Source organism: Rousettus aegyptiacus, unplaced genomic scaffold, assembly GCF_014176215.1.
Source record: "Rousettus aegyptiacus isolate mRouAeg1 unplaced genomic scaffold, mRouAeg1.p scaffold_m13_p_6, whole genome shotgun sequence".
NCBI classification, from domain to species: domain Eukaryota; kingdom Metazoa; phylum Chordata; class Mammalia; order Chiroptera; family Pteropodidae; genus Rousettus; species Rousettus aegyptiacus.
In genome coordinates this window covers 12536863-12555749 of record NW_023416309.1, presented here as the reverse complement: position 1 = coordinate 12555749, position 18887 = coordinate 12536863, and the positions used below count along the sequence as shown (strand labels likewise).

Genomic DNA, 18887 nt, shown 5'->3' with positions numbered 1-18887 from the left:
CCAATTCCAAGGTGAGTCACCCAGAGCAGATTCTCGGCAGTTCCAGGAAGCCAGACCAGCCACGGGGCCCAGGTCACAAGTCCTCCCCACTGACACAAAAGCAGGGCAGCCCGCCAAAGCTCTCAGGGTTACTCTTGGGTGGCTTTGCACAGCTGCTGAGCCCCTGGACACTATCCTCCCTCCATCAAGAACTTCCTTTTTCACTCTGCTGAAAACCACAACCAAATTGGAGGACTGGGCCCCCTTTTCACGTTTTCCCCGTAGAACTCTATCACACTCTGCTTTCCCTAGGCAGTTTTGGTTTCTGGTCTTTGCCACACCTCCACAATATCTCTCTTTGGGTTCTTTCCAGTTTATGATTCCTGGTTCTAGAAGCCATCTCTACCTGTGTGCCTGCTGCTGTTCTTTCCTCAAGAATGAAAATGACAGTCATGGTGACGGGCATAACTCTCAGAAGTGGGGGAACTCCACACCCGGGCTCAGCCACTGCCTTGTTCTCCCATTCCAGAGCAAACACATTTGCAAATACTTTCTGGTATGACTGAAAACAAGAATCTGAATGAAAGGAGCTTCCCTGAGTTCTGGTCCCCTACAGAACTTTTTTCTGAAATTATAGTCAAACTCTTATCTGAATTTACCACAATTTATTGAATTTTTCTGAGTAGTGGCAGCTCTGGCTAAGATTCTGAAGAGCTCTAGCTCCCTGAGGAAGGTGGGGGAGTCCAAAGCAGGGGCCTCTGTGCAGGGGCTCAGGACACTCACTCCCACTCCTATCAATACCCGAGGCTGGGGAGCTCATCAAAAAGAGGATGCGGGAGACAGTAAGGAAATGAGGATCCCCTAGAAAGCAATGCACTAATAAACCGTGCAAGCTCCCCTCCAACACAGCTCTCCCAGGCACTTTTCCACACATTTTCAAATCCTTTTCTGCTCCCATCTTACCAACAGGGGAGAAAAGGCGCCTTTATGCAGAACTGTGTGCTCATTTGTAAACGACTCTACTGGGAAGCCCGTCTACCCCATTTTGCTGTGAAGCCAAGTTCTGGACTAGTCCAAAAAGCAGCCTTGAATCCTCCCCGTTCATCAGCACACACCCCGGAAGTTTAAGATTATTTGGAAGAGGTCAAGCTTTGGTTTCACTGTCCTTTCTCCATGACAAACGAAGTCACAGGTCAAAGCTATTTCAGTCTTCCCTCCAAATTCCCAAGAGTCTCTGCGAGCCCATTCGGGGCCCTACAGCTCTTTCTCACGCCTTCTCACCGTTCTCACTGAGCTGTGCCTGTCTCCTCTGCTGCACCAGCTGCTTGTCTAGTTCCCGGAGCTGCTTCAGAAAGCCCCGGTTGGGTAGGACACAGCGGTTCTTGGCCACCTGTTGAATGGCGTCCACCAGGGTCATGCTCCTGTGGATCATCAGGTAGGCCAGGACTAGTGTTGCCGACCGGCTGCGGCCCATGGCGCAGTGAACCAGGATCTTATCTGAAATGGAGTGGGGAGAAGAGGCACCAAACTGTGCTAGTAATCATTGCATTCTTCACCACCATGCGCTCTCGGGGGTGGGGGTGGGGGGAAATGCCAATTTCCCTTAAACATATCTTTGATGAAGCAGTAAAAATTAATTTATCAAATTTCAGCCGTTGGTCGCACTTCTTAATATTCTCTGTGATGAAATGGGATATTTGCATGAAGCACTTGAGCTGCATACCAAAGTATGATGATTATCTCAAGAAAAAGCACATGGGAGACTGAGTCGTAAGCTGAATTAACCACTGTTTCATGAAAACATCATTTTTACACAGAAGAATGAATGACAGAAAAGCCATGGTAATTCAAACTTGGGTATTTGGCAGACTTTTTCTCAAAAGTGAACAAAGTGGGCCTGTCATGTCAAAGAAAACAACTGACAGTATTTATTGCCAGTGATAAAGTGCAAGCTTTTGAACAAAGATTAGAATTTTGGAAAACTTGTATCTGTCACTGTCAAGTTGACAGTTTCCCAATACTTTTAAGATTTTTCTGTTAAGATCAGTGGTGATATTAAAAATGTGGGTATTTAAAAAATAATGTACAATGAAACACGTCAACATTTAGAGAATCTACATAACTTAGTAAATCAATATTTTCCAAATGACCAATGAAGGACATGACAAAATAAAGAATGGGTGAAAAATTCCATTTGAAGTGCAAGACAGGCAAATGAATTCTCCTGTGAAAGAGTATGAAGTTTATTGATACAGCTTCAGATTCTACATCACAAATAGCCTTTAAGAAGCTGCCATTTGTCAAGATTTTGTGTAGCAGCAAGAAGAATAGCCACAATTATCTGAAAAGGCTATTAAAGTATCCCTCCCTCTGCTAGTAATGTATCTGGGTGAGGCTAGATTTTCTTAATATATATCAACCAAAACAATATATCACAAGATATTGAATGCAGAAGCTGATAAGATTGCAACTGGATTCTAATAAGCCTAGCACTTGAAGAGATCTGCAAAAATGTAAATTAATGCCACTCTTCCCCCTAACCTTATTTTGGAAAATATAATTTTTCATAAAATATGCAATAGTTCATTATTTTTGAATGAATAAATATTTTTTAATTTTTCAGCTTTTCTAATAGGGTAAATATTGATAGATATAACCTATATAAAAAGAGCTCTTTGAGGTCTTCAATAACTTTTAAGAGTATAGAAGGAATCTGAGACCAAGATGTTTGAGAACCACAGATCTAAGAGTCTCTATCTACGAGGGAGAAAAGCTCCCTTTGGCCACTACCACAGCAAAAGCTGGGCTCAGCTGAGAAGCTGTGATGTGGAGCAGTTTCCTGATCCTTCGGTCCTCCATTTGGTGGCGATCTAGAGCTCACATAATGAGCATCAACCTACATTTCATCTTTAATACAACCTTCAAGGTTTCATTGTCATCATCCCTGCTTTGCAGAGAAGGAAGCATGCCCAGAGAGGTGGAAAGACTTGCCAGAGGTCACCCAGAAACTGATGCCAGCACTAGAAATCATTCAAAGCAACATGTTATTAAGGCCCTACTGTGTGCTGGCCACTGGCCACTGTGCTCTGGGGACAAAGTAATGTGATTAGGCTCTCTGGCTGTCCCCACCACTGCCAACCCGGGATCCACTCTCTCCTGGTGGGATCTCTCTCCTGGAGTTGAGCTATGTGACCCCCCATGTTGTCTCTATTCCTGAGTCTCAGGCCGGAGGCCTTTAGGATGACCAAAAGACACTCATGGACATCCTTGGGTTTATGGAACATCATAGGGTACGATACAGGTTGGAAAGAGCACGTGTGAATGAATGTGATTCTCCTATGTCCCTCTCACCTTCCTCAGGGGACCATGTCCAGGGCAGTGGTGATGGTTGGCAGCCATAGCAGCATGACAAATCCAAGAGGCCCTGAACACCGGGCACCAGGATTCTCTCTCTTCACCCACCTTGGCTGGAGAGGCTTGCGCGCAATTCTCAACAGTAAGGACTCTACTGATGGTCTCTTCACACATAGGGCTGGCACAGAGAAGTGCTCCATGAAGAGCTTTTAATTTTATCACAATTCATTTTCACGAAATTCCATGAGGTAACCAGATGACCCTCCAATCCCTCCCTTTGTGTTACTGAGCTACAAGAGTGTGGCCACATGCCTTTTTCTTGTGCACTTTGGCCAGCAAGGAAGGCAACAAGCAGGGCTGGCTTCTTTATTGGGTTTGGGGGAAGCTGGCCCCGGCATGACTGTGCTCCTGGAGTGGAATGTCTACCTCTGGCATTCTAATCCCCACAGACTGTTCCAGAGGCTGCCTGGCCCCTTGCCAGCTCTGCTGATAACTAAAGCGTTTCTTCCTCTCCTGGAAAAAAGGGTAATTCTTTCTGTCATGACTAAATGCTTGAAACAGACGAAAGCTGTAGTTCATTAAGTCTTTCAGGAGCCTGAAGTCTGTTAAGTTGGAGGAGGGGGGGGAGGGAATGAAGGGGAGGGAAAGAGAGGGGAAGGGAGAGGAAGGAAGAGGGACAAAAAGCAGGAGAAAGGAGAGGGGACAGGGTGGGGGTAGGGGGGTTGCTGAGCTCCAACAGGAGTTTCTGGAATGAAATTTTGTTTTTATGACAGTGGCATTAATGCCATCAGCCATGTGAGCTTGGTAGGTCTCCCTTGGGGAAAGGGCCTGTCCCCAGGCTCTCAGGGCACTTCTCCCTCTTTACTCTGTGGCTCTGCTAAGCACCACCCTTATAGGCCCAGCTTCAGGTGGTTAGAAATTGCTCTCAGGAGAGTTCAGAAGCAAAGGCAAGAAAAACTGCATTTGGCTTTTTTCCAGCATGGTCCACACCAGAGAGACTAAGAGGTTCCCTGTGAGTGAGACACCAGCTGGGTTGGGGCCCTGATCGAAGGCAGCATTATCAGGGATGGCATTTTCTAGATCAGTGGCTTTTAAACTTTTCTGTATGGGCCTCGAAAACACTATATAAAATTCACAGCTAATACGTACATAGCCTCACCTGGCCCCCATATTTTCCCAATATGTTTTTGTGTATTTTATCATAGTCCTCCCAACAACCTGGTGAGGTAGATAAAATTAACATCTCCATTTTACAGGGGAGATAGCTGAAGTGCAGAAAAATGACTCATCCAAGTCGCACAGCTGGAAAGTGGCAGAACCATGATTCAAGCCCAGGCCACCTGACGCCAGAGCAAAGCTCTTAAATGCTGTGTGGTATCACAAGTGTGTGTGTATCAGACAAAACTGTCACAAAATAAGATGTACTTTTATTACATGCAATGCAAGATGATGTTTTCTATTCTTTTCTAATCTATTCAACTTCTTTAAACATGCTAGTTGCACCCATTAGATTGTTTTTATGACCCAGTATTGATCATAAGCTATGTTTGAAAAATGGTGATTTCAAGGAACTATTTTCCCTTAGATCTTTACCAAACAGTGAATTCCCATAATCTTATGAAGAAAACCCAAATCCGGAATTCCTACTGTTCCTCAATTGCATACTTTCACATCTCACCACAAGGTAGGCCTCTGTCAGTCAAATCAGATATACAGGCCAAGCCCCCCAATTCCACCTCCCTAACTCTAACCTCCCACCCCAACCCCTCCAGGGTGCACTCTCTAAGCAACCTCCTTCCGAGGTTTCGGAAATGCCCTTTGCCCATCTCTCATTCACTACCTTGGAACTTGCCTTCCTCTCCCCAAACCGTTCTGGGTATGTGGAAGTCCTCAGGAAAAGGGTGTGTGGGGTACTTCGAACTGCTGAGGTGGCCCAGCAGGCCTGTGTGTGCTGCAATGGGGCAGGAGACTCTTAAAACACCTGGAAAGTCTAATCCGGTTAATGCTTAGAAGCACTAGAGAACCAACCTCCTGCTCAAAAGCGGACTTCATTTAATTATTCGCACCCACCTTATCCATGATAGTTTTTAATATTGCTTCAAAAGGAGGCTATGGACTGTTTGTTTAAGATAAAGAAAGAACAGACAAAAAAGAAAGAGTGGTGATACTAAAATCTGCTCTTTAGAGCCTCATGGTAACTGCCCTGGGATTTCTTAAAAGATTTTATTAAATTAAAACTACACTAATTCAGCTCTGAGAATGCCGTGCCAGGAGTAGTCAGTTAAGGCAGTCCAAACGGGGTTCCCCTGGCAGTATTTTGTCGGTACTTCTTTTTTTGATGAAGAATGACAAGTTCAATTGTTTCAGATCCTGTAACCAGCTAGAATATGTCACCTTCCATACCTCTTACACAGCAAAGTCACCAGGTGCTCAAAATAAGGTCAAAGGGTTTTTCCAAGAAGCCTGATAGAAGGAACTCTCACTGGCCTCTAATTAGCTCTGTGACCCTGGGAATAATGCTTGGTATCTCTGGGCTTCTGTTTCCCCAGCTCTCAGGGGAGGCAACTGGACTAGATTACCTCTAAGATTTTTCAAGAGCAACTGAGGTCACCAGGAGAGTTCTTTCAGAAGGGTCAAATTAGGATTGGGTAGGGGTAGGAGCGAGCCCCTTGGGCTGATTACAGGCTGTGAGTACAGCTCCACAAGCAATGCTTTTCGAAAAGAGTGAAGAAGACCGACTGTGAGGGGCAGCAGTGGGAAACAGTGTATACTTGGCTGAAACTAGCCAAGAAAGAAGAGGAAAGACAAGAAAGAGGAAAGAGGGATGCCTTGCCTTACAGCCAACTCTCTTACGTCAAGAGTGTGATAAGAAACATGCAAAGGGGCCTGGCTCTAAAATGCTACAGTTGTGGCCCTTGGTTTTCCAATGCATGACTAGACACAATCAGCTCTCTCACTGCATGTGGCAGGCAGGCCGGGCGCATGCCATCTCCACTGTCTGCAGTCTATGATGATGTCATTGCCAAACTAACCAGCACATCATTTTGTTACTTTGACTACTCAGGGCACAGGTTACAAACTGACAGCCATTGTGTTTCTTCTGTTTGGACTTTGTGGCATTTTAAAAATTTTTTAGTTTGTTGCCAACACTTAAAAATTGAGTGACTTTACATTAAAATCCATATTGGAGACATTCCCTGAAAAGTCAGATCGACTACATTTGCACTGATTCTCACAAGACAAACATTGGCTGGGCCTGAGTAGAAGCTGCCCCTTTTAGGGGGATATGGGGCTCTCCGTTAGCCACAAGCACCCCCTATCCACACTCCACTGCTTTACATGCAGCCAGTTCCATTTGTTCATGCTCTCTGCCTGGTCCCGAAGAGTTGAGCCCTCAACCTGAAGAAATATTTAGATATTCAAGTGCAAAGGGCTCTGAGACAGGACCCCAGCCTCCCATCTGGCATACGGTAATGTCCTGCATCCTATCTCAAGCCACTGGTCTAGTCCCCCACCCTGAATGTTCTCTAATCTGGGTTTATACTTTTCCTCTTGACCTTTTCTTTGCCAGGTGCTCTTGACAGGATCCACATCGGTCACGATCCGCACCCACCTGACCTCTCCACATCAGTGCTCTGTCATCTGCCCAGGCCTAAACAGGACTTGAGAGGCCCATTCTTTCCTGATTTGGCAGTGGGGGCTAACTCTAAAATCACGTGCCAGGAACCAAAAAACAAGCTGTCATGTGAGTATATCATACTAGTTCAAAGTTGGAATGTCTTTTTTCCTTTTTTTTTTTTCCTTTGGGGATTGGAAACTTTATTATGATGATGTGCATGTGCTGGTGTGGTTATGTGTTTCGTGGTGCACGACCTCTCTTTATCAAACACATCTGAGAGCCTGCTGCATACCAGGTTCTATGCTAAATGTTTTATGTCGGTTACTGCTGAGCCTCATTATAACCTTTCAAGGTAAATATTTTTATCACCAGATGGAGAAACCAAGGCTCAGGGAAATCACATTGCTATTAAGTTATGCGGCATGAATTTGAATCCAGCCCTGTCTTCTCCGAAGCCTGCCAGACCCCTTCTATTAAGGGAAAGGTCAAAGGTACGATAATGGTCAGTGAAACTGAAAAACTGGGTGGTTGCACTGTAGCTTTTTGTTTCTTCATGTCAAACATGTTTTTAGTTAACTTCAAATACTCTAAGGAGAATTTTACCTCATGGTGATGAGTCAGAGTCCAGTTGTTTTTTGATCCTGCTTGGAAAACCAGAATGTGCATAACAGAAAAGATGGCCCATAAATAGACTCATAAAAGAACAACTGAAATGAGGCATCCTCGAATACAAGCACTTCAGCTCCATTGGCTTCTCATTGTGACATTGCTTCATGAACCAAAATAATGACAAATTGTTGGCGCCTGTGGCTGGCTGTGAGGCCAAGTCCACTTTGGGACAGCCATCAAGGTCTGGGACTGTTCAGCAGACATGGCCTAGGTCCACCCACCAATTGCAAGTTCTTAAAGCAGGCCCATCAGTCTGTCAATGAGCCTTGTAATCCCAACCTCTTGTGGTGAAAAAGGTTTTCAGTATAGTAGTCCCTCCTTACCCACGGAGGAGATGTCCCAAGACCCCCAGCGGATCCTGGAAAACAGATAGTACCCAACCTAATCTACTTCAACTCTGCCGGAAATGTGGCAGCACCTGCTTCATCCACAGATGAAGCCTCTCCAGGATTTTTTTTTATTTTTCAGTCAACCTATTCCTGAATCTATGTAATCATCCCTTACTCGCGATAAATGGTTTGGTGTCACCCATTTCAGGGGATCCCATGCTGAAGTTTTCATGCAGGCTCAATCCTTTCTGGTGCAACACATTGCCATCAATCACAATGCATTTTTTGTTCATGTCCACCACCCAGAAATTTAATGCTTTTTCCATCTTAACTAAGCACTTATCATGCACTGCAGCAGTAACTTCTGCAGTTTAAGATGGAACAGTAAAGCTAGCTTAAATTTCTTCTCACTTCACAATTTCACAGATAGAAGATTCCTTTGCAGTAAGATCTTAGCAACTTCAGCATATGATTTTTTTCTTATTAAGTCAAGAACTTTGATCTTTTTACCTAAAGAAAGCATTTTACAGCTTCTCTTTGGCGTATCTGAATTGCCAGGATCACTACTCTTGCACTTTGGAGCCATTAAGTAAAATAAGGGTTACTTGAACTCAAGCAGGTGATACCAAGACAGTTGATCAGATAACCCGGCCGGCCTGACTAATGGGCAGGGATTGTATACAACGTGGATACACTAGACAAAGGGATAATTCACATCCCTGATGGGATGGATGGGACATTTCAAGATTTCTTTTTAAAAAAAAAAAAAAAAAATTCAATTGTAGTTGACGTTCAATATTATTTTATATTAGTTTCAGATGTACGGCATAGTAGTTCAACATTTATATAATTTATGAAGTGATTCCCCCTAATTAGTCTATTACCCACCTGACACTATACATAGTTATTACAATGTTATCGACTATATTCTCTATGCTGTACTTTACATCCCCATGACTCTTTCATAATAATGTATGCTTTTTAATCTCTTCACCTTTTTTACTCAGTTTCCTAACCCCCCTCCCATCTGGCAACGAACAGTTTGTCCTCCGTATCTATTAGTTTCTGTTTTGTTTGGTTTTGTTCTTTAGAGTCCACATACAAATGAGATCATGTGGTATTTATCTTGCTCTGTCTTATCTCATTTAGCATAATATCTTTTAGGTTTACCCATGTTATCACAAAAGGTAAGATTTCTTTTTTTATGGCTGAATAATATTCCATTGTATATATGTACCACTTCTTCTTTATCCACTCATCTACTGATGAGCACTTGGGTTGTTTTCATATCTTAGCTATTGTAAATAACACTGCAATGAACATAGTGGTGCATATATCTATTTGAATTAGTGTTTTGGTTTTCTGTGGGTAAATATCCAGAAGTGGAGTTTTTGGGTCATAAGGCAGTACTATTCTTAATTTTTTGAGGAATCTCCAAATTTTTTCCTTAGTGGCGGTACCAATTTGCAGTTCCACTCATAGTATATGAAGGTTCTCTTTTCCCCACGCCCTCACCAACACTTATTTGCTGATTTATTGATGATAGCCATTCTGACAGGTGTGAGGTGATATTTCATTGTGGTTCAAATTTTCATTTTCCTAATGATTAGTGATGTTGGCCATCTGTAGGGACACGTTGAGATTTCATGATGCTACTCAGAATGGTGTGTAATTTAAAATTTATGAATTATTTATTTTTGGAATTTTCTGTTTAATATTTCAGACTGCAGTTGACTGCAGGTTACTGAAACTGCAAATAAGGGGGACTGCTGTAACTGGATACCCCGAATTATGTGATGGCCCCATAAAGGGATGCGACACATGGGGCTGAAGTCAGAGCACAGATTAGGGAGCTGAAGTCTCTTTGGCCTCTGTGGAATGCCACTGAAATACACTCTGCAGCAATAACTGCATATTATCTTTCCTGACACATACCTAAATGATGCTCTTCTCTCCAAAATAGCATTGTAGCCTTTCCCTGGATTAGGGCAGCTAAAACTACATTTTGAGTGTAAAAACTAGTTCTGTGATTTAAAAGATGGATAATTAACTTTGGGAAACGTGGACATCACCGATGCAAAGCTCAGTCTCAAGTAAAGTTTGCCACTTATTAAGGCTAGGTTGTCAGCTTACTACAGGAGGCCTCATTAGACCTAGGAAGGCTATGAGCTTCGTGGGTTGGCAAGAGAATTTGAAGTTTCTGCACAGATTCCTACTCAAGTCGGCTAGTTGCCTGAGGGCTTTCTGATATCAAAACCCTTGACTTATTAGTCGGGTTTGGGCCCAGGCACAATTTGTGTCTCTGCGGCATCATGGCTTTGAGTGAGCCCAGACCACTTCTTGCCTTTGGAAGGATGGCTAATGTCCCTTAAGGAAGAGAGCTTCCCGCCAAAGGCCCTTTCTGAATCCTCCCAATGGGGATTCAGTCAAAGCCGGAACTCCACCAGCAGCACACTCATTGAGGCTCACAGCAGCACACTCAGGGGCTCAGACATTTCCAGCTCAACCACATGCAACCCTAGCAGGGCCAGCTTTCAGAGGTTGGCCGACTTAGAGTGCACGCATCACCCTTTCAGGTGGGAGATGGGCGTGGTCTCAGGCTGTGGGGCGGGGCCACGGGCGGGACGCAGGTCTCTTACTGTGATCCGAGCGGAGCGCAGCGTCGATGAAAGAGGCCGCAGTGTAGAAGAAGACGCTGAGGTCGAAGGTGGGCAGGTCGTCAGCCTCCACACCATGGTACTCGATGGCCATGTTCCGGTAGTAGTCGGGCCCTGTGTCCACGTTCCAGCGGCCATGGGCTGCGTTCAGCACGTGTGTGAAGCCCGCCTTCTGTAGCCCATAGCGGTCCAGCGCCGTCGACCTGGGTCCAAGGGAGAGAGGCTGGTTGGCTGTGCGGTGCCTTAGCCTGGATCTGGGGGGAAATTCGGGGGCCACCCGCAAGTTGTTGCCGTTAATTCTGGCTTCCAAGATAAGACCTATTCCTTGAAATTAAAGACTTCCCTAGTCCCAAGACCCGCTGTTACTGACCTCTTGGCCACCTGTGCCATTCATGTATCTGGCTCTGCCCCTTCGAGGAGGAACAGAGTTGGAGAGTGGGGTAGGCGAACTACTCATTCGTCCTTTCATTTTTTTCATCATTCACTAAATACAGAAGAGCTTGGTACTGGACACCATGGTGGTTGTAGGAGTGCCAGATCCCCTAAAAGGCCACCGGAATAACCTGTTCATCAGACCAAGTTGAATGTAAGGCAAATCCTCACCTTCACAGAGCCTCGGGAGGTCCTCTAAAGCAGCCTCTCCTTCGGATGTATAAACTTCATAGGGTTTGGAGGTCGAGGCTCAAATGAATGGGTTAAGACAGGTCTTTCAGATTTGATTGAGATCGGGCAAAATTCTTAATATTGATGTTCATGGGATTGGTGCATATAATGCAAAATCTTTGCTTTCATAAGTGAATCGTTGCCTAGTTGGGCAAACCATTGTTCTGAGGAGAGCTAGGTTGTCTGATGTCGGGAGTTCCTGAAGCCAACCGTGAAATTATTTTTTTAGTTCATAGCTTTATCTTTCCAGGCAAGATTTTCTAGGAATGAAGAGAAAAGTCACATTGAAGTAGGTGGCCTTAGAACATGGGACAGAAGAAGCACAGGTTCTTTCTGCCAGGGGAGACTTTATGGGAGAGGGTCCTTTGAGCCTGCTTTACTACAAATGTCAGCCCTTCGCTATGGAGGGGAAGAGGGGGGCAAGGGCATGTGAAGCCAAGGAAACAGCACAACACAAGGGGTGGAAGCTGATAATGAAGGCCTTTCAGAAAATGTTATTTCCTGTAAGCCATCATTTATGCCCAAATAATGATTTGGATTCTATTGTGTGCCCGGCACTGTACTGGTTACTGATGCAGCAATGAACAGGTTAGTTATTGTCCCTCAGAAAACTTAGATTCTAATAGGGATAGCAAATAAACAACCAATGAATAAGCAAGATAATTTCAGATAGCAGTAAGAGCTGTGCAGAACGACTTGTTCTAGGTAAGGTGGTCAGGGAAGGCCTCTGTGAGAAGGCGGCATTTAAGCTAAGAATGAGGGATGAGAAAGAGCTAAGCAGGGGAAGAGTTGAAGGAAAAGTTTTCCATCCAGGCAGAGGGAATAGCAAGTCCCAAGAACAGAAGAGAAACAAATGAGGGGGGTGGTGGTACAAGAGTAATTTGGAATGGTAGGCAGGGTTGGGTCCTGGTGGGCCCTGTAGGCCATAGGAGGCAGAGTTTGGATTTTATTCTAATTGTGGTGAAATGCCACATGCCTCAGAAGACTTTAAGAAAAGGATGAGCATTATTTACTTTTTTGAGGATCAGTATGGCTGATGTGTGGAGATGAATTGCAGAGGGGCAAAAAATAGAAGTGGGGAGCTCTTTTGGAGGCTGTCGCAGTTGTACAGCCAAGAGAGGAAGGCAGCTTGAACTAGAGTGGTGTCGCAGCCAACTTGCTGGCGTGTTGGGAATGGGGGCAGAGAGGAGGGAACTGGTTTGGCCAGAGCATAGGATGTGAGAGGAGAGGGGAGGAAGTATTGGGGAAGGGGTATGGGATTTGATCATGAGAGTGCTTGCGTTCCAGGATCTGTATTTGGGGGTCAAGAGCTTTTGATAGTGTTCGAGGAGGAGTAATCCCATCTGTACTTTAAGGTGGCATCTCTCTCAACAGTACAAAGACCAGTTCTATAGCTCAGGGGAGAGGTGACAAGGGTCTGGAACCATAATAGTAAGAAGCTCAAAGTGACACTGTGCTCCAGCTGAGGCCTCATCTCAAGGTCACTGGTAAAAGGACATGGACAGAAGTGGCTGTATTGGATGCCAACATAGACCAACACCCTTGGCCAAGAGGTCCCCTGAAGGAGAAACACATACCATTGCTCCTCAGCGAGCACTGCCCCCACCCCCTCAGTTGCAGGTTTCCTGGACTTTTTTTTTTTTTTTTTTTTTTTTTGCCATGAGAGGAACTACAATGGAGCCCAATGTTTAGGAAACAGGCATTGAGCTTTTAGAAACATTTGCCAACAGTCAATTAGAACTGAGGCATCGGGAGGTAGGGAGTTCTACCAATCCCCCTAGCTGGCCTTTAGTGCTGCCATCCTGATTATGGAACACATTCTGCTTTCAATTTTTCCTCAGAAAAGTCTGCTTTTCATTTTTCTTCTTGTCCCAAAGTATGTATACAACAAACATTATGCTTTTGGGATATAGATCTGTGCTCAATTAAAGCCTCCACTAATGTGGTCCATCTTGCTGAGTAGCAATCAACCTCACTTTGAGGTTGAGCTCAGTGGAAAAATTTAAATTAACTGTCCTTGACAGGAAGTTTCTACCCACGATAAAGACTGCTCTCTCTGGGTTCAGCAGCTGGGTTTCAACATAATCAAATGGCAGTTTGAATCAATAAGTTTGCACTTTGCTGCTTTTAGGGTCAAGGATCAGGGTAGATATGCAACAAGACTCATTGCATGACACCTCCACATTCACCCTACAGAGCTGATTTTGTCTGTTGTCCAAAGAGAGAAGGGCTCATGGGGAGGATTAGGCCCACTTCAGGTTGTCAAGGCTCTGTGGCTACCTGGGCTGGGAAGGGGAGGTTGCGTCTTCACACACCACTCTGGGGATTTCCCCCTAGCTTGATTTACTCAGAGTCTGGTTGAGGGCTCAGAAGAGTATCCATGGCAGAATGGGGATCTGCAAATCGGTAGTGATTCTTAGTACTCTTAGTGGACAGGGTCTGTGATGGAGGTGGATCCACAGTTAGCCATGATGCCTAGCTCAGCAATTATTGGGAGTGGAGGGAATGGTAATAAAGAGTGATGTCTGGCACTGCATTATTTTTGTTATTGTTGTTTGTGGGTTTTTGTTGTTGTTGTTGTTGTTGTTGTTTTAATTTCAGGCCACCTGCTCAGATATATTGTGTGGGGAAGAGACTAAGAGATGTGTCTTTGTTGAAAGAGAAGACCTCAGAAGAAAAACAGATTTAGGAATTCTAGAATCTAGATGATGCAGGAGTCTTTTGTTTCTGGTTGTTTAAGAAAAACCCTAGATGTAAGCACTCCATTCATTTAAAAAATAATATATTATCTAATTATAAAAATAAGACATAATCAATGCAGAATGCATAAAACATAACCCAACCCATAAAAAAATTACTGTATTTCTACCCTCTAGAGATAAAATCATTGCTTTTTGATACAGGATCCTCAAGTTGTTTCTCTATGCATAGATTTATATATTTCATATAGAGATTTGTTTGGGGATACAATGTTATATAAACAGTTTCAAAAACTTTAACGTGGTGACATATTGTAAACATCATTCTATGTCAACATATAGACTTCAAAGCTGCATGCTAGTCCATTCTATAGTTAAAAATCAGTTTTACCTTACCAAGCTCCTATTTGGGGACATTTATTTCCTCCACCTCTATTTCTACTTCTATCCCTGTCTCTATCTCTATCCCTAACTCTATGTCTATCTCTGTCTCTCTCTTGGAGGGTGATTGGCAGATAGTATAAGAAACACTATAAACAAATAACTTTGCTGTACTTCTTTGGGCACATCTCTAATTATGTTCTTAGAAGAGATTTTTTTTTTTAATGGAATTGCTGAGTCCATGGGTATGGACCCATGGACCCACTTGATACTTGTTACTAAATTATCCTCCAGAAAGCTTGCTCAAGTTTACATTCCAATTTTTTATTCTTTGCTAATTTCATAGGCAAAAAAACAAAACACCAACAACAATATGGTGTCTCCTTTTCATAAATTTGTTTTATCAATGAGGTTGGGCATTTTCTCACATTTATTGGACTTGTGCAGTGTATTTTTGTAGAACTTTGTTATATCCCTGTTTTTGACCCAGTTCTCTAGCTCTTTTCGCCTAGTTCTGGATTCTAACACCAGATTGGGGGGCCAAGGCAGTGACTTTCTTCTTGCATGGTAATTTCCTCAGTAAGAAAACTTTTCTTCCTTCCTCTTTCTCTACCCTGGCCCAACCTCCTTCCAGCCCCTCTGGGGTTCCTCCTGGAAGCTTGCTTCAACCTCTACTCTTTAGGAATGGCAAATAAGAACACTCTGAATGAGGCAGTCTCCTTGAGCAGAACTTTTGACACTCCATTTTTGCAGACCCCTTGGTGCCCTCCTGATTCCCAGCCTACATACCTCAGCATCTGTCTGAAAGCTCATTTTTCCCAATGCAGAGGGGAGGTGGGACATGCATGTACACATCTATATAAGCCTCCCACCAGCCTCCTGGCAGTGGGAAACTAGCTGCTCCCATGGTTGCCAGGATTTTGCACTAGGCATTGAAGAAAGTCCATTAATGATTGGGCATTTCTCCACACTATCATGTCTGTGAGGACCCACTGATTTCTCACACCTAATTATGTACTCCTGTTTGCTTATGGCTTGTATCCTGTAATCTGGCATCTTATTTATTCTGATGCGTGTGACACTGTTGTGGTCTCACATCATTTCATGGATGTGACCCCAATGGTGATCATCTTCTCCCTTGAAGTATTAACCACTCCTACTCCTTGCACATGAATTTAAAACAGCAGGTACATTTGGCTTTTGATCCTGGTCAGTTTACCTGATATGAAGCAGTATTCACTGGTTTTATAGTTTCTAAGGTGTTCTTGTTATTTGCTACTGATGAAGCTTTTCAGTTTTGAGGCTCCTCAGAAAACACAGAGCTGATAGGTGTAGTTTATAAGCTTAAACTGCCTCATAAACTAAACAACTGAACCTCTGGGACCTTCAGTTTTCTTTTTTGTTAAATAGAGTCTGGAGAAATATGGCAGAGTGAGAGACGTCCCCAGATCTCTCCCCTTGAAACAACAATAAGCTAAACATCTAAAAATCAACAAAAAAAACATCCAAAGCTCAGCAGCACGTCTGAGCATGGGGCCTGCGCATAAGAGCTACCACAGGCTAAAAAGAGATCTTCGTATAATCTTCTTTCTGGAAAAAAAAAAAAAAAGCAGAATACACTTCCATTGATGCCCAGGTGGATAAATAGTCCATTAAACACCATGAACAACCAAGGTGACAAGGCATCTCAGAAAGAATGAGAAAAAATAAGCTTACATAAATAGAAACATGCCACTTAAATGACAGAGAATTCAGGATGGTACTTCTATTTGTTAAATAGAACCGCTTATACTGGCAATACTTTCCTTACAAGATTCTTAAAAAGTTGAATGATGCAACATTCAAGTTTCTTTGAAAGGTTAAAAGATAAATTCAAGAGAAAGAAGCAACAGGAAAATGTATGATACAATGTGATCAGTGATTATTTCTGAGTAATGAGATTATGGGTAATAGGAATTTTAATTTTCTTCTTTTTGTTTATCTGTGGTTTGTAAGTTTTCAGTAATGAACGTGTCATACATTCACTTGATATGTAAATGCGTACCATAGTTTTATTGATGTTATTTCCTTAGTTCTCAGAAGAGACTGACTATTGCAAAGACATAGGTGGCATTGGCATTTTTAATTCTTGTTAGAAATCTCTTCATCATCTGCCTATGCCCCCAGACTCTAGTCCTCCAAGGATGGAGGCTAAGAGGGGAAAGAAGATATCCAAGATGCCTAGTTTTGAGAAATGATGTTGTGTTCATGATTGGACTAGGCATTTGGCTAACCATAAAAGGAAATGGTTGACATAGCTTGATTTGCTGAAAAGCTGTCACCCAGTATGAGAAGGCCCAGCCTGAGGCCAGGACCTCTAGCATCTCTCCTCTGTCACCCTGCCAATGACTGGTGCCTGTTTGTACCTAAGTCACCTTCAGTGCTTGGAGGTTCAGAGTCCAGGTTTTCTGATTCTTTTCGATAACATTCAGCACGCTAACTTGTCAGCCTTGGCTGTGTTTTTGCTGCATCCTAAACTAGCCATGGCCATGCTGGAAGCAGGTCAAGTTTTAGCTCTACTCGGTACCTCAAGGCTGAATCAGTTCCCTATTTTGGGGGAAAGAGGTTGCTGCTCTTTTGGTGTGCCAGTGAGAGTCCCTGTCTCAAGCTGAGGACTGTCTCAGCTGATTTTTTTGCTTTCACCTCACTTTTTAGTCTCCTCCAGGATGGGCCAGCCTTGGAGATGCATCTGGCTTTTGAAGCTATTGGTCTAGTTGGGAGCAGAAAAGCAGAAAGGGCGAGAGAGAGAGAGACTCCTGAAAAGCAAGCTCAGGTTGGGTGAGGCCGGCCATAGGCAAGTAAAGAGTCAAGCTTTATGGGGAGGGACAGCTGGCTCTTGATGAACCCAAAAGTCAGACTCTGGAGGCAATTGTGGTTTCATTAAAAATGAGTAGCTGCTTAGGGCCCCCACCATTCAGCAAAGCAGCCTAACAGCGCTTCGGTGATAGTGAGAGGGAAGAGAGATTTCTCCATTATCCCGTTTCAGCCAAGCCTTACTATTGGAGGCTGTCCTGCAATCACTTTGATAGTAGCCAGGATATTTCCCCTCCTGCTGACTACAGGAGGGAAAAAAAGAAGAAGAAAAAAAAGATTTTGCTAAGCAAATGAAAGATGTGAATGAGATTAAAGTGAGAATATTTAAATTACAGAAACTTAGTGCTTTCAAGCATACTCAAGCACTTTTGAAGGACCCATTTAGGGACTGCTGATTGATAAGAGGCGATGAATTATTCTTATCTCATCATTGACGCCAGTCTCTGGCTCTCTGGAGGGCAACACTTGGTTAACCTAATTTGAATCTAATTTGAATGACTTAAAAGTAATAAAACAAGTATGTGCTTGAATCTAATAAAGCCTAATTTATTTAATAGAACATTTCTTTTTTTTTTTTTTTTTGGTAGAGCTGGAAGAGACCTTTGAAATCATCCCTTTATTTTACAAATAAAGAAACCGAGTCCCAGAACAGTAAAATGTTTTGGCAAAGGACATACATAGTGGCCATCCACACTGGGGCCTTGAAAGCTGGGCCCTGAATTTTGCTTGATGGCTTTTGTTCTACTTCTTGCTGACCCTGTAGTTCCCACTTGTGGCAGATTAAGACTTCCTACCAAGTTGTGGGAAATGGGTGAGGGGAGGGTGGCTGTGCCTCGAGGGAGACAGACTTCCCCATGAGAGCATCTGAAAGGTGCTTGGTTGGCCTGGCTTGACCTCCTCCATGGACCCAGCACACTGGACACCAACCACTTCCCCCTCCTGCCCATGGCCTCTCTTTACTGGCTGTGATGGTGAAGCCACCTCTGTCCTCCCCTGGACTGGTAAGCGCTGGGGACTAATCCCCTAACGATAGGCTGAGGTTGAAAAATGCTTTAGAAATTCTTAAACCCACAGGCCTATGGGGCTTTGACGTGGCAATGCCTCCTTAGGCCTTAGGTCACCTGGGTCCCTGGAAGGCTGGGACATTGTCTGTGGAGGGAGCTGGAGAAGGCCCATTAGGAAGGACCTTCCTTCCAACCCGACCTTGGGCTCCTGATAGCATCTCATGGGAGAAATGTAACCAAGGTTACTTTGTGTCCCAAGGCTGCCCTTAGCACCGAGGGACACTGAGTGGCACAATATGGTGACCATTCTTTACTTTTCTCTCACAGTGTGAGTCAAATTACCAGAACCGGCCTGATCAATAATAGTTCACACTTACTGTGTGTGCCAGGCACTGTACTAAATGTCGCTTGTATTAACACATTGAATCTATATCCTATAGGTGAAGAAAATGAAGTTGAGAAAGCTTGTGTAACTCGCTCAAGGCCACATGGGAACCAGTATTTGACCTAATCATTGTGTCTCCAGAGCAGATGCTCAGCCATTCTGCCTCTCTCCATAAAGACACCATTGAGCAGAGAAGAGGGGGAAAGAGTGAGCTGCTTTGTCAGGGTAAGTCTGGTCCCCAATGGGTTCCAGACATCACTGGTCTAAGTTCTAGGAACAGCCAGTGGCTCTGGCT

General features: G+C 43.9%; 1 protein-coding gene across 2 annotated transcripts in view; it reads right to left on the bottom strand.

Annotated features, from left to right (window-relative positions):
• Window positions 1-954: 954 nt before the first annotated feature.
• Window positions 955-18887, bottom strand: part of DUSP29 (dual specificity phosphatase 29) — a 33429-nt gene continuing 15496 nt past the window's right edge. For both annotated transcript variants that reach the window (XM_036223214.1, XM_016160244.2), the window contains 2 exons: window positions 10590-10810; window positions 955-1476 (listed from right to left, as the gene is read on the bottom strand). In XM_036223214.1, coding sequence (XP_036079107.1) covers window positions 1247-1476; window positions 10590-10810 — 451 coding nt within the window. In that variant the 3' untranslated portion in view covers window positions 955-1246. The remainder of the gene's footprint in view (window positions 1477-10589; window positions 10811-18887) is intronic.